General features: G+C 41.8%; 1 protein-coding gene across 2 annotated transcripts in view; it reads left to right on the forward strand.

Moving 5' to 3' along the window:
• Window positions 1-16,012, forward strand: part of cwc27 (CWC27 spliceosome associated cyclophilin) — a 422,942-nt gene that overhangs the window by 71,244 nt on the left and 335,686 nt on the right. For both annotated transcript variants that reach the window (XM_068034150.1, XM_068034143.1), the window contains exons 6-8: window positions 6,910-7,013; window positions 8,789-8,858; window positions 11,363-11,442. In XM_068034150.1, the coding sequence (XP_067890251.1) occupies window positions 6,910-7,013; window positions 8,789-8,858; window positions 11,363-11,442 (254 nt within the window). The remainder of the gene's footprint in view (window positions 1-6,909; window positions 7,014-8,788; window positions 8,859-11,362; window positions 11,443-16,012) is intronic.

Raw genomic sequence — 16,012 nt, forward strand, 5'->3', positions numbered from 1 at the left:
CCCTCTTCACACTGAGGATACTGTCCATCATGTTGTGTGGCATTACCACCGTGCTAAATGGGATTGATTCAGATCAGATTGATCAGCTTAAAACTGGGCATTAATGAGGTGCTGTGGGGCATCAGCAGCGGCAGAATTGTATTCAACCACAATCTGTAACCTCATAGCCCAGTGTATCCATCACTCTACCATTACCAGCAAGCCAGGGGATCAACCCTGATTCAATGGGCATGCCAGGAGCAGCCCCAGACAGACCTAAAAATGAGGTGCCACCCTGGTGAAGTTACAGTCAGGACTACATGCATGCCAAACAGCGGAAGCAGCATGCGATAGACAGACCTAAGCAATCTAACAACCAACAGGTTAGATTAAAGCTCTGCAGTCCTGCTACATCCCAGCCATGAATGGTGGTGGACATTTAAACAATCAGCAGGAAGAGGAGGCTCCACAAACATCCCCATCAATGATGGGGGAGCCCAGCATGTTAGTGCAAAAGACAAGGCTGAAGCATTTGCAACTATCTTCAGCCAGAAGTGTCAAGTGGATTATCCATCTCGGCCTCCCCTTGAAGTCCCCAGCATCACAGATGCCATTCTTCAGCCAATCTGATTCCCTCCCTGTGATATCAAGAAACGACTGAAAGCACTGGATACATCAAATGCTATGGGCTTTGACAACATCCCGGAAGTAGTACTGAAGCTTTGTGCTCCAGAACTAGCTGTGCCCCTAGCCAAGCTGTTCCAATACAGCTACAACACTGACAATGTGGAAAATTGCCCAGGTCTGTCCTGTCCTTAAAAAGCAGGGTAAATCCAATTTGGTCAATTACTGCCCCATCAGTCTATTCTCAATCTTCAGCAAAATGAAGGAAGATGTCACCGACAACGCTATCAAGCAGCACTATCACAGCAATAGCCTGCTTACCGATGTTCAGTTTGGGTTCTGCCATGGCCGCTCTGCTCCAGACCTCATTGCAGCATTGGTCCAAATATTGGACAAAAGAGCTGCGTTCAAGAGGTGAGGTGAGAGCTGCTGCCCTTGACATCAAGGCAGCCTTTGACCGAGTGTGCCATCCGGAAGCCCTCCCAAAATTGAAGTCAATGGAAATTGGGGGAAAACTCTCCACTGGCCACTGGTTGGAGTCGTACATAGCACAAAGCAAGATGGTTGCGTTTATTGGAGGCCAAACATCTAAGTCCCAGGGCATCACTGCAGGAGTTCCTCAGGGTAGTGTCCTAGGCCCAACAATCCTCAGCTGCTTCAGCAAAAATCTCCATTCCATCATGAGGTCAGTAGATGGGTTGTTCGTTGATGATTGCACAGTGGTCAGTACTAATTGCAACTTCTTAGACAATGAAGTCCGCGTGCAGCAAGACCTGGACGATATCCAGGCTTGGGTTGATAAGTGGCAAGTAACATTCGTGCCACACAAGTGCCAGGCAATGACTATCTCCAACAAGAGAGAATCTAACCATTTCCCCTTGACATTCAATGGCATAACCATCACTGAAACCCCACGATCAACATCCTGGGGGTACCACTGACCAGAAACTTAACTGGAGCAGTCACATAAATGCTGTGACTACAAGAGCAGGTCAGAGACTGGGAATTCTGTGGTGAGTAACTCACCGCTTGACTCCCTAAAGCCTGTCCACCTTTTACAGGGCACAAGGCTGCAAGTGATGGAATACTTTCCACTTGCTTGGATGAGTGCAGTTCCAACAACACTCAAGAAACTTGACCATCCAGGACAAAGCAGAGGAAATTCACCAAGATGTTGCCTGTGCTGGAGCATTTCAGCTATGCAGAGAGACTGGATAAGCTAGGGTTGTTTTCCTTAGAGCAAGAAGGCTGAGGGGGGACCTGATTGAGGTATACAAAATTATGAGGGGCATAGATAGGATAGATAGGAAGAAACTTTTTCCCTTAGCGGAGGTGTCGATAACCAGGGGACATAGATTTAAGGTAAGGGACAGGAGGTTTAGAGGGGATTTGAAGAAAAATCTTTTCACCCAGAGGGTGGATGGAATCTGGAATGCACTACCTGAAGAGGTGGTAGAGGCAGGAACCCTCATAACATTTAAGAAGTATTTAGGTGAGCACTTGAAATGCCATAGCATACAAGGCTATGGGCCAAGTGCTGGAAAATGGAATAGAATAGATAGGCTTGATGGCCGGCACAGACACGATGGGCCGAAGGGCCTGTTTCTGTGCTGTATAACTCTGTGACTCTAAAGCAGTTGTCTTGGTTGAAACATTCGCTCCTTGTACCACTGGCGTACAGTGGCAGCTGTGTGTATCAGATAAAAGATGCACTGCAGCAACTCACCAAGGCTCCTTCGACAGCACCTTCCAAACCCACAACCTCTACCACCTAGAAGGACAAGGGCAGCAGATGCATGGGAACACCATGCAAGTTCCCCTCCAAGCCATACACCATCCTGACTTGGAACTATATCGCCGTTCCTTCACTGTCGCTGGGTCAAATTCTGGGAACTCCCTTCCTAACAGCACTGTGGATGTGCCTACCCCACATGGACTGCAGCAGTTCAAGAAGGAAGCTCACCATTAGTTTCTCGAGGGCAATTAAGGATAGGCAATTAATGCTGGCCTAGCCAGCGATGTCCACATCCCATGAATGAATAAAAAAAAGATGGACTGCAGCGGTTTAAGAATGAGGCTCACCACCATCTTAGAATCATAGAAAGTTCATGGCACAGAAAGAGGCCACTTGGCCCCCATCCTGTCTGCGCCGACCAGATAAAAAAGAGCCACCCTGTCTAATCCCACTTTCCAGCATTTGGTCTGCAGCCCTGCAGGTTACGGACTTCAGTTGCACATCCAGACACCTTTTAAATGAGTTGAGGTTTCTATCACTACCACCCTTTCAGGCCATGAGGTCCAGACTCCCACTACTCTCTGGGTGAAAAAAATCTCGAGGGCAATTGGGATGGGCAATAATGCTGGCTTTGCCAGTAACATATTCTATGAAAGAATGAAAAGAAGAATTCAAGCACTTCTTTAATGGCCTAATGATTTCAGTTAGCAGCTTTCCTCCCCTTCATGCTTAATTAGCAGAACCTTATTTTAGTGAATGTGCTGCTGGCAAGAAAATTAGAAATTCACTGAATCTTTTTCTCAAAATGAGTAGTGAAGTAAGTTGTGCAGCATCTACTTAATAATGTATCATTTTGGATAGCCTCAATTGTCTGCCGTGGAAATTTCTGAATTGTCATGCAGACAAATTCTAAATGCAGCAAGTCCTTTAAAGGAGAAGGGTGATGGAAATATCTTGGAGGATTCAGCAATTATATAAAGGTTAAATGGATTCTTCACAAATTAATATGTTATGGTTTGGGCTTTACGGTCGTTTTCTTTTATAATGTTTTCATTGAACTTCTGTTGATTGGGCTTTATACCTCATGAATAAGAAATGTGCTTCTTCAGAGTTCTGCCCTTGCAGAGGGTAACATGGCTAACAATTAACCTAACTGCAGTAAATTGAATAGAAGTAAAATACTGCAGGTGCTGGAAATCTGAAATAAAAACAGGAAATGCTGGAAATATTCAGCAGGTCGGACTCAGTAACGTTTCAGGTCCGTGACCCTTCCACAGTGACCCAGGGTCACTGTCCTGAAATGTTAACTCTGCTTCTCTCTCCGGAGATGCTGCCAGACCTGCTGAGTATTTCCAGCATTTCTTGCAGTGAATTGAATACTGGAATTTATGTAAGATCTATGACTTCAATCAATTGAGAAAATGAAAATATTTCATTGAGGAACAGACTGATGCAGGCTAAAATACCGAGCTTTTTATGAATGAGATGACATAGTGAAGTGTGGGAAATTGGCATGCACTACATAGTACAATCAGTAAGCTCAAAAGTTTTGAAAACAGTCCAGAGGGCTGATCTACTCTTTTTTTCTGTATCTTGTTACGATCAGGTGAGGAGGGGTTGAACGACTCCCCTGTTGTTTGATCACAACAGGGTTTATTCCTTTTTAAACAGTAGATGTGCTTACCAATTCAGTGAGTGTTTAACCCTTTTTGTGCTGTGATCATAAAAGAACCAATCAGACAGGTTTTCTTGAATTTAAACAAGAAAGAGATTAGTTTATTGTACTTAAAATCAAAACCCAATCTTAATAAAAATAATAAACTACGCTCCAACTTTCTCACACATATATATAATACACACACACATGAGAATAACAAACCCACACACACACACACACGAGAATCACACACACACACAATAGGTTACAGAGGATGAAGAATAGAGTCCAGAATAAATAAAAATAATATATAGTTTATGGGGTCTGGTAATTCATTTGTCTTCCAGCTGAATTTGTGGTTCTGAAGTTCCTGGCTGGTCGAGGTGTACTTGCAGCTGGTCCACCTGGTTCAGGGTTTTCTTGGAGACAGTGATGTAGGTGGCTTTCTCCCCCTGGGTTCTCTGTCTGTAGCGTTGATAGGCTTGGACAGGATTCCAAAGTTTGCAGTATATCTAGAGAGAGAGAGAGACATAAAGCCCCACTGGGGTCCTGCTCTGATTAGCTCTCAAAGCTTATCTGCAGTGTGTAACAGAAACTATGGGCTGGATTTTAAGAGCTCAAAGATGCCGCACGCGAAGAGCCTCCGTGATCTCTCGTGCGGCGGCTCATTTAAATAGCCGGGGTGGCCTGCTCTCCCCCCAATCACGTTAAGTGGGGGGGGGGCGCAGGCTGTCCATCCCCGGTAATGGTATCAGCTGCCTGTACGCAGGCGCTGGTGCCATTCTTAAAGGGCAACCAGCCCTGCTGGCTCAGTCAAATTTTTAAAGAAGTATGCCCCCAAAAAATATACAATAAATTTCTAATGCCCCTTTCCTGTCCCCAATAACATTTACATTAATTATTTGCCCTTATCCCCCCAAAGCACTTACCTTTAAAATGTGACCTTCCGCACCCCCGACTCCCAGACTGCACAAAGTTTAGAGTTCACTCCTTCCCACCATCCCCTACACCCATTAAGTTTATTTGACCCTGTCTTCCCCCCCCTTCCCAATCCCCCACAGAAAATATGAACTCCTCCCCCCTCCCCACCAGTGTCATGCCGCCTTTCCCTGGACGGGGGATTGAAGGCATGGAAGTGCTGGCCACTGTGCCGAAGATTGCGGCGGGCCCAGAAGATTTAAGGTAAGTCCATTAAATGTATTCATTTTATTAATTTAAATATTTAAATTCAGGTCCCGTCGCCCAACGGCAGGGAGGCCACTACGGAGCCTCGCTGCAACCAGGAGGATCAGTCCAGGCCTTCCCGGCGTCGAGGTCCATGGTGGGCCTCTTTAGGACCTATCTTCAGGCCCCCTCCCTCCACCATGGGTCACGATGCTGGGGGAGACAACAAGATCCAGCCCTCCAAGTTTTCACATAGACTGGGGAAGCTGTCACATGATTCTTTTAGTGTATTCTCTTGTTCGCTTTAATGAGATTCAAAGTCTAAGAGTCCCAAATCTCTCTCCGGTCGTATTGTTTCAATGTTTACCCTCTGGAGATACAAAACTCCACTAGGGTGAATGCTCCAAGATGGCTTTGAATGTCTTGCTAACAAGAGCGATACCAGATAATTTACTCAACTCTTCAAGCCATTGTTCTGGATGCAACCTATTTAGACCTGCGTGTCCGCTTTGATACCTTGGAATGTGAGGTATTTCAAAGCAAATTGTGCTGGCCATCTGAGCTGCCAGTTTTAAAAGTTGAATGTAGGATTCCAGCTTTCCTTTTTAAAAGATGAATTAAAAATCCTCATTCAGCATTGCATGTTTTCCTGACAATGTGTAGAACTTTGGAAGGATTAGTTAATGAAGAAGTAATGTTCGGGGGAAAACTTTAGGATTGCTGCAGACTAGGCCTCCTTCTTCAACTTGTCACTTCCATCCTTCCCCACAGTGCTTTGGTAACAACTCCCTTCCTCTAAAGGATTAATCAGATCAACTGTCTCTTTCTGGGTACCAGCAGCAAAAGCCTCAAGTTTGTAACCTGAACATTTCTTTGAGCTCAATAGCAGATTAAAGGCTCAATACTATTTTGATATATTAAACAGATTATTTTAAAATTAATTGCAATGTTCCAACCAATTGGCTGAATATGAACTCTCTTTAAAATAGTTTAAGAAATAATTACTGTTAATGTGGATCTTAAGGGCTCTTGACTTGTTTGTCCAGCTGCAAGAATCAAGAATTGTATGTGTTTAACCATTGTCTTGAATGTTATGCATAAATTTACACTTAACAGCAATGTCATAACTAAACAGCAGCACATAGGATGAGGTAGCTGCCTCAGCAGACAGATTGGCTCTGATGTGCCATCTTAATCTTAGGGAAAGAGCAGAATTTGTTTTGTGAGATTTTGAAAGTACACATAACCATGATGTGGTAAAATCTCACTTTTCATCTGTTTAGACATTCACATTCACATGTCGTAACTTCCAAGATGTTTTATAAAAAATTGCAAAGCAATTTTCTGCCACTTGATGTCATCAGTGTAATTTGTGCAAGTAAGGAATTTTTAATAATTTAAGTGCATACCAGAGAAACTGAAGTGTAATTTCAGTTTTATGAAAAGTAGTACATTGTTGTAGTCAATATGATTTGCATTGTCCTACAGAAAAATATTAGTGTGCATGCACACCTAAATTAGTCAGTCAACAAATGCTAACATAAATGATGGTTCCTGCCATTTGTTTCTATGTTAGAATGCATATTTACATCTCTGGACCTTTTGAAAGCCAGATATAATGTTGAAACAATGCTTTTCTCTAACATTTAGGTATTGACCTCTCCCTAATATTAGTGTTGAAAGCATATAAAAATAAATTCGTTGTTTCTAATATTTGCTTTTAAGCTGAACAAATATCAATATTTTCTAGGTGTTGCACAACAGCTTTGATGACATTGTTCCAAGAATATTGAAAAAACACAAAAAGGAGAAAAAAGAGGAAGAAGTGAAAAAATCTTATTCCAAAGGCACAAAGTAAAAAAAAAAATTAATCTTGTTGCCATTTCTAATGTATATAACCTCTTCTATTTTCATATGCAAATGTGTGTACACTCTTTCTGTTATTGGTATGCATATTGAGTATTATTTATATCTTTGAGCTATATTTACATACTTCCATTGAAAACTTGACCTTGGATATAACAACCTCCTTCTTGCTTTATTACTTAATTAATTAAAGTAGTGTGTGTGCTGTATACAGTTCAGGATAAAAAATGGCATCTTCTCAATGAGAGATTGCTTATAATGTTGGAACATTTGTATTGAAGTTTAGATAACATTGCCTTTTGCATATAGAAAACTAGAGTTTGAGGCTTTTATTAAAGTCAATTAGCATGACAATTCAAGAAGAAAATATCTGCAATACTTGCAAGTGAAATAACATTAAAATCAAAGGTATAGAATGCTTTTCAGTGCTCTTTGAACAAAGAGCAACAAGCGTACCATACATTTCCTATTTGCTCTGTTTCAGAAGCTAAGTACTCATTTTTTGGGAACATTTCTGCTTTTAAAAAAGAACCTCAAGTCTAATTTCAGTTTTTTTTTATATACTCAGATATTTTTACTTTTTGACACATGGACAACATTTTTATAATGGTGGTTTTGTAACATTTCATCCAAAAAATATAATCACCAAACTGAGCCAATAATGTATTGAAGTTGCATCAGTTTTTTAATCCTACAGTAGAGACTGAATTAATGAGCTGAGGTGTATGTTCTAAAATAGAAAGATGATGTGTGGAACAAAGCATGCAATTACTGGAGAACATCATCATTTTCCTGGATCCCAACAAGCACTGGCACATCTGTAACCCATATATAGAGGATCTCCAGACTTAGGTGGACAATCGGATTTGTTAGTGATCGCCAGAATTAGTCTAGGCAGTTTGAGTTTATCTGGCACCTAATCAAAGTGAAGTATCATTTCAGTAGTACAAACAAGAGTACATCAGCATTTGAAAAGAAGACCGGTTACTATTTCAGTTTGAGATCCTTCACCTCAGCTTGAAGTGCCATTCTTTCTTTTCTCTCTTCACATCCTGAGAGGCCTGCACATATTTTTAACTTTATTGTTTTTATTTCAAACCAATATTTTTATGTACGTTCAAAGAAGAACTAGACTTTTTGGTTGATAGGATATTCATGAATCTAACCATGTCGCCTTTGGAAGAAAAACTTTAAGTAAATCTACTGTAAATAAATTGTTAGATTTATATCCTGCTGTTACTGCTTGATAGAAAGATTCATGACAAATCAGAGCTGACACTTCTGGAGTGATTGCCATTTGAAGCTATCTGAATGACATCTACCTGAAACAGTTTGTTAATCATCACTAGCTTAGAAACTTAGAACTGGAGAAATCTGAGCTGGTATATTTTGGTGGAAGCTTAGGGAGAAGGAATAAATGGTAAAACATTTAAAAGAAACAGATGAGCAGAGATTTAGTGCTCAGATGCATAAATCTTTACAAGGGGTGAACAAAGTAAGTTGTTTATTTAAAAAAGAACATAGGAGTTCCTAAGTTTTATAACTAAGGGTATAGAGTAAAAATGCAAAGAAATAATGCTAAACCATGCAGACCATTGGTTAGGCTGCAGTTAGAATATTGTGTCTCTGCTAAATCTCTTTTGTCAGCCAGTATCAAAAAAGCTATATCCTTTAGTAGGAACTGGTCATGTTAAGAAAGATAGAAAATGCCAAATTATATTAAGGAAATAGTTTTAATTGCTAGCTCTTTGTTTCTGTTACAGAAATTTCAGTTTACTTTCCTTTGGAGAAGAAGCAGAGGAGGAAGAGGAGGAAGTTAACAGAGTTAGCCAGGTGATAATTGATTTTATACATTTTGTTATTAAAAGCTGTTGAATTGATTTAATTTTTGTTGCTGGAGTTGAGAGATGTAGAGTAAAGTTGCCATAGCTTGCTTTTCTTGATGTATATTAATGACCTAGACTTTGGTGTACAGGGCACAATTTCAAAGTTTGCAGATGATACGAAACTTGGAACCATTGTGAACTATGAGGATAGTGCAGAACTCCAAAAGGACATAGACAAGTTGGTGGAATGGGCAGACAGGTGACAGATGAAGTTCAATGCAGAGAAATGTATAGTGATTCATTTTGGAGGAAGAATATGGAGAGACAATATAGAATAAAGGGTACAATTTTAAAGGGGTGCAGGAACAGAGGGACCTGGGTGTATACGTGCATAAGCCATTGAAGGTGGCGGGACTGGTTGAGAGAGCGGTTAATAAAGCATATAGTATCCTGGGCTTTAATAAGAAGGGCATAGAGTACAAGCGCAAGGAAGTTATGTTGAACTTGTATAAGACACTAGTTCGGCCTCAGCTGGAGTATTGCTTCCAGTTCTGGGTGCCGTACTTTAGGAAAGATTGGAAAGAGTACAGACAAGATTCACGCGAATGGTATCAGGAATGAGGAATTTCAGTTATGAAGATAGATTGGAGAAGTTAGGACTGTTTTCCTTGGAGAAGAGAAGGCTGAGAGGTGATTTGATAGAGGTATTCAAAATCAAGAGGGGTCTGGCCAGAGTAGATAGAGAGAAACTGTTCCCACTTGTAAAAGGATCGAGAATGAGAGGGCACAGATTTAAAGTATTTGGTAAGAGAAGCAAAAGTGACATGAGGAAAAACATTTACACACAGCGAGTGGTTAAAGTCTGGAGTGCATTGCCTGAGAGTGTGGTGGAGGCAGGTTCAATTGAAGCATTCAAAAGGGAATTAGACAATTATATCAGTTATTTGGGGCGGCACAGTGGCCCAGTGGTTAGCACCCTAGCCTCACAGCTCCAGGGACCCGGGTTCAATTCTGGGTTCTGCCTGTGTGGAGTTTGCAAGTTCTCCCTGTGACTGCGTGGGTTTTCGCCGGGTGCTTCGGTTTCCTCCCACCGCCAAAGACTTGCAGGTGATAGGTAAATTGGCCATTGTAAATTGCCGCTAGTGTAGGTAGGGAATATGGGATTACTGTAGGGTTAGTATAAATGGGTTGTTCTTGGTCGGCACAGTCTCGGTGGGCCGAAGGGCCAGTTTCAGTGCTGTATCTCTAAAAAAAAAATATGAAAAGGAAGAATGTGCAGGGTTATGGGGAGAAGGTGGGGGAATGGAACTGAGTGAATTGCTCTTTCAGAGAGCCAGTGCAGACACGATGGGCCAAATGGCCTCCTTCTGCACTGTACCGATTCTGTTGGTGGTTCACTTTGTCACTTGTCAAGCTTGTTATTTAAAAAAAAAAGTCTTTCCTTCTGTCCTGGAAACTCATTTGTCTGCTTTCCTTTAAAGGCTTAATTTATTTTCTAATCTTTAACGCCTTTTTTTTTTGTCTCTTATGCTCGAGAAAATTTGTTATTTTTTGAAATGTCTTTCCTTCTTCCCTCCACACGATGTTACCTCCTTGTTTGTGGTATGGTTCCAAGGGTGCTTACTGCCTTTTTGGTTTCTAAGTGGTCACTTAAGTATTGGTGTTGGCAGGCTTTTTCATAAATGAACAAGATTCTGTGGCCTCCTGACCTGTCCACTTAGCAAGAACCTCTGGATAGCTGTTGGGAGTGGGAACCGTAGTATGATTTACCCACTTTTTAATGCAAGGATTCTGAGATCAATTTTTGTATTGCCCTGAGAGAACCTAGCTTTGAGTCATGTTATATAGCAGAAGTATAACTCCTTGTAGGGCCTCCCAAGTCAGACAGGTTGAAAAGTAGGAGCCAGATGAAAAGGTATCCACTGGTTCTCCTGATTAGGGATTGTGAAACAGGCTAATGAGCTATCCACATAAGAATACCTTTCATTACAAAAACAACCCAGAGACAAGATGGGTCTGTTGCAGACTTACAAATATAAACATCAGTTATGGCAGACAAGACTGGTCGATGTAAGGCAAAATGATACTCCAGTTAGAGTTAAATATTTTGCTCCAGGCAGACAAGCACAAGAAATGGGTTTCCTTAATTGCCACTAGACAAAGGAGACTTTAACTAACTGAGATCAGTGAATTCAATATAAAGTAGATATTGGTATGGCTCAGCTCCTCATTCCTTTAAGCAGCTGAATCATTGCAGGAGCTAGACGTTTTGTTTCAATTTGTATTGTCTAATTCCATATTTCAATGAGATTCTTATGTTACCGATTTAATTCAAAGAAATATGAGTTTAGAGTGACAGTTGTAGTTTTTTACAGCCTAAATGATATTGATAAATTGTATTTGCCCTGTTTAATTTTTCATAGTTGTCTGTTTTAATATATTATTGAACTCTTTTTTTTTAAAAAAAAGGATTGATAAAATGTAATTATGCTGTACACTTCTGTTTCATAGAGTATGAAAGGAAAAAGCAAAAGCAGTCATGATCTGTTGAAGGATGACCCCCGGCTAAGCTCTGTTCCAGTTGTTGAAAGGTGAGTCCTGTTATTTAGCAGTTCTTGGCTCCGCTGAAGGCTTGGTTGGTGAACACGATTGTCAGGATGGAAACTGAGCTTTCGAGACCAGAACATTCTTGGACATAATCTTAGATCTGTGTTGAGTTCGCTGATGTTAGCTGGGATGGCAGATTGGGAGCTATAGTCCCCGAGTGCTAGAAACAGGAAATTGCAGCAAGGTTTACAGAATGAGGGTATGATTGCACTTGGCTGTGGTGGCTCCTGTTGAATAGTCTGACAACATTCACTGTCTAGGCTTATACATGAACAATGACCATTTGATGTACCAGTGGTTCTTTTTTATTCATTCATGGCATGTGGGCCTCGCAGGCTAGGCTAGCATTTATTGCCCATCCCTAATTACCCTTGAGAAGGTGATGGTGAGCTGTCTTCTTGAACTGCTGCAGTTCTTCGGGTGTTGGTTCACCAACAGTGCTGTTAGGAAGGGAGTTCAGGATTTTGACCCAGCAACAGTGAAGAAACGGCGATATAGTTCCAAGTCAGGATGGTGTGTGGCTTGAAGGGGAATTCGCAGGTGGTGGTATTCCCATGCACCTGCTGCCCTTGCCCTTTTAGGTGGTAGAGGCCGTGGGTTGGAAGATTCTGTCGAAGGAGCCTTGGTGAGTTGCTGCAGTGCATCTTGTATATGGTAAACACTGCTGCCACTGTGCGTTGGTGGTGGAGAGAGTGAACTTTGAAGGTGGTGGATAGGGTGCCAATCAAGCGGGCTGTTTTGTCCTGGATGGTGTTGAGCTACTTGAGTGTTGTTGGAGCTGCACTCATCCAGGCAAGTGGAGAGTATTCCATCACACTCCTGACTTGTGCCTTGTAGATAGTGGACAGACTTTGTGGAGACAGGCGGTGAGTTACTCGCCGCTGAATTCCCAGTCTCTGACCTGCTCTTGTAGCCACAGCATTTATGTGGCTCGTCCAGTTCAGTTTCTGGTCAATGGTGACCCCCAGGCCTTTGATGGGAGATTCAGCAATGGTAATGCCATTGAATGTCAATGGGAGATGGTTATATTCTCTCTTGTTTGAGATGGTCATTGCCTGGCACTTGTGTGGCATGAATGTTCCTTGCCACTTATCAGCCCAAGCCTGGATGTTGTCCAGGTCTTGCTGCATATGGACACAGGCTGTTTCAGTATCTGAGGAGTCGCGAATGGTGCTGAAAATTGTGCAATCATCAGCAAACATCCCCACTTCTGATCTTATGATGGAGGGAAGGTCATTGATGAAGATGGTTGGGTCTAGGACACTCCCCTGAAGAACTCCTGCAGTGATGTCCTAGGTTTGAGATGATTGACCTACAACAACCACAACCATCTTCCTTTGTGCTAGGTATGACTCCAACTAGTGGAGAGTTGTCCCCGTGATTCACATTGGCTCCAGTTTTGCTAGGGGTCCTTGATGCCTTACTGTTGTCAAGGGCAGTCTCTCTCACCTCACCTCTGGAGTTCAGATCTTTTGTCCATGTTGGGACCAAGGCTGTAATGAGGTCAGGAGCTGAGTGGCCCTGGGGGAACCGAAACTGATAGTCAGTGAGCATGGTATTGCTGAGCAAGTGCCGCTTGATAGCACTGTCGACCACCCCTTCCATCACTTTGCTGATGATCACGAGTAGACTGATAGGGTGATAATTGGCCGAGTTGGATTTGTCCTGCATATTGTGCACAGGACATACCTGGGCAATTTTCCACATTGTCAGGTAGATGCCAGAATCATAGGTTGTTGACTTTGTTGAGAAGGGCTTTTTAAAAAAAAAAATATTATTGCTGCAGTAATCATTTTTTTGTTATTTGATGTAAGTTACTTCTTAGAGTGTGAAAACTGAAGCAAATGGTAAACAGATCATAGTATAATAATTTTGTATACCCCTACCTTAAAGCTAATAGATGAATATATTTTATATTCGAGGCAATATTTGCGGGAGGAATCTGCATGCATGAAAAAGAAAGATGTAGGAATGTGAGACTTAGGAGCTGGAGTAGGCCATATGGCCCTTCGAGGCTGCTCCGCTATTCAATAAGATCAAGGCTGATCTAGTTATGGTCTCAACTACACTTTCCTCTCTGCCCCCCGTAGCCTTTGACTCCCTTGTCTCAAAAATCTATCTAACTCGGCCTTGAATAAATTCACTGACCAGTCTCCACTGCAAAATTCCACAGACTAACGACCCTTTGAGAAAAAAAAATTCTCATCACCTCCGTCTTCAAGGGGAGACCTCATTCTTGAACTGTGTCCCCTAGTTCTAATCTCCCCCACAAGAGGAAACCTTCTCTTGGTATGCACACTATCAAGTCCCTCTCAGGATCTTAGATGTTGCAATAAGATCACCTGTCATTCTTCGAAACTCCAATAGGTCTCATCCCAACCTGCTCAACCTTTCTTCATAAGATAAGCCCTTTATCCCTGGAATTATTCGAGTGAACCTTCTCTGAATGCTTCGAACACAGTTATATCCTGTTTTGAAATAAGGAGACCAAAACTGTACACAGTACTCCCAGTTGTGGTCTCACTAAGGTCCTGTACAGCTGCAGTAAAACTTCCCTACTTTTATATTCAATTCCACTTGCAATAAACATTCCATTTGCTTTCCTAATCACTTGCTGTACCTGCATACAAAACTTTAGTGATTCATGCACCAGGACACCCAGATCTCTCTCTACCTCCGAGTTCTGCAATCTCTCTCCATTTAAATTGTATACAGCTTTTCTGTTCTTCCTGCCAAAGTGGATATGTTCAAATTTTTCCACATTATACTCCATCTGCCAAATGTTTGCCCACTCACTTAACCTATCTATATCCTTTTGTAGACTCTTCAGCTCCTCTTGACAATTTACTTTCCTTCCTATCTTGGTGTTATCGGCAAAGTTAGCTGTCATACATTTGGTCCCTTCATCCAAGTCGTTGATATATGTTACGATCAGATGAGGAGGCTCACAAGGCTCCTCTCTTGTCCTTCCTCTTATTTGACTCCAACAGGGTTTATTCCTTTTTTAAACAGTGGATGTGCTTACCACTTCAGTGAGTGTTTTACCTTTTTCCTTTCTTGTGATGGTAAAAGAACCAATCGGACACGTTTTCTTGAGTTTAAGAGGAAAAAGGCGAGTTTATTATACTTAACAATCTAAATCCGATTTTAAAAAAAATAAATAAAATTAGGCAACACATTTACGTATGCACTCACACGAGAATCATACACACACAAATAGATTACAGAGTGATGAGGGGTAGATTTGTGGTTGGATTAGAGTCCAGAATAAATAGAAATTAATACACAGTCTGTGGGGTTGGATGATTCCGTTGTCTTCTGGCTGAAATTGTGTTGTTGATGTCTTTGGCTGGTAAATATACAGTAGGCCTACCTGGGTCAGGCTTTTCTTGCAGGCAGAATTGTAGGTGGCTTTCTTCCCCTGGTGTCTTTGTCTTGGATCCAGCAACCAGCAGCTAAGCTTTGCATGCCCCCTACCAGGCCTTCTGGAGAGAGAGAGAGAGATCTTCTGGCTTCTGCCCAGGATCAGTCACTGGCTTGTCTGCTTCGTCCAAAGGAAAACTCCCAACTTTCACAGAGATGGACAGATTGTCACATAACTGCCTCAGTGTATTGTCTGGAACCTTCTAATGAGATTCAAGTTTAGGAATTTCAGTCCCTTAGGCCTCAGTATGTTAGTGTTTACAGCTGGAAGGATTGGCCCTTTCAAGGTTAATGTGCAACGATGGCTTTGAATGAACACAATCTCCTGTGGTTCACTCAGTAGAGCAAGCCATTGTCTTGGGTACAGACTCATCAGATGCCTTGGAATGTGTTAGGCATTCAAATGCAAATTGTGGTGACCATCTTGGCTGGCAGCTTTTTTAAAAAGGTTAACTGTAGAATTCCCGCACTTTTGGTTTCATTAAAAGTTTAATGTAGGTTTTCAGTCGTTGAATTGAAAAATCCCCCTTAGGCATAGCAAGTTTTCTTGACACCTCTGCAGCACATGGAATGAAATGTGACCACAGGAACATTTCATTACAAGGTTGCAGGAATAAAAAATCACGTACATTCATTCTCAAACATTGATTTCTCAAGTTCACACATTAATCTTAGAATTGCTGCAGCTGGCATAGTCTGCAACAGCTATTCTGGTTTAATTTTTGTCTGGGATGGTTCTGTGTTGGGGTATGATGTACAAGCTTTAACCCGACAACTGCTGTTTCTGCAACACGTGACTTTAACCATTCAGGTTCCAGCAGCTTGATAATTTTCCTCTCTATAGTGACAGTGGGTAATAAATTGTTTTTTAGCCCCAGTGATGTGTCTGAGATTTCCTCCGGGCCCTTGTTTTTGCTGAGTCCTGAATTGAAATTGATGGGTTTGATTAACTTTGAATTTGGGACCTGATCATTGGGTTCTTCAGTGGGTAGATCCACACTGACCTCACTTTTAGTTTCTGGTGAGTTACACAAGTGTTGTTTGCTTTAGGGCATTCTCCCTTCCCTTTCCCCTTTACTGTGGGGAGGGTCTTTTTCCAGTCTGCCCTGTGTCCTCTGGGACATTACTGCT

This window comes from Heterodontus francisci, chromosome 1, assembly GCF_036365525.1.
Source record: "Heterodontus francisci isolate sHetFra1 chromosome 1, sHetFra1.hap1, whole genome shotgun sequence".
NCBI lineage: Eukaryota > Metazoa > Chordata > Chondrichthyes > Heterodontiformes > Heterodontidae > Heterodontus > Heterodontus francisci.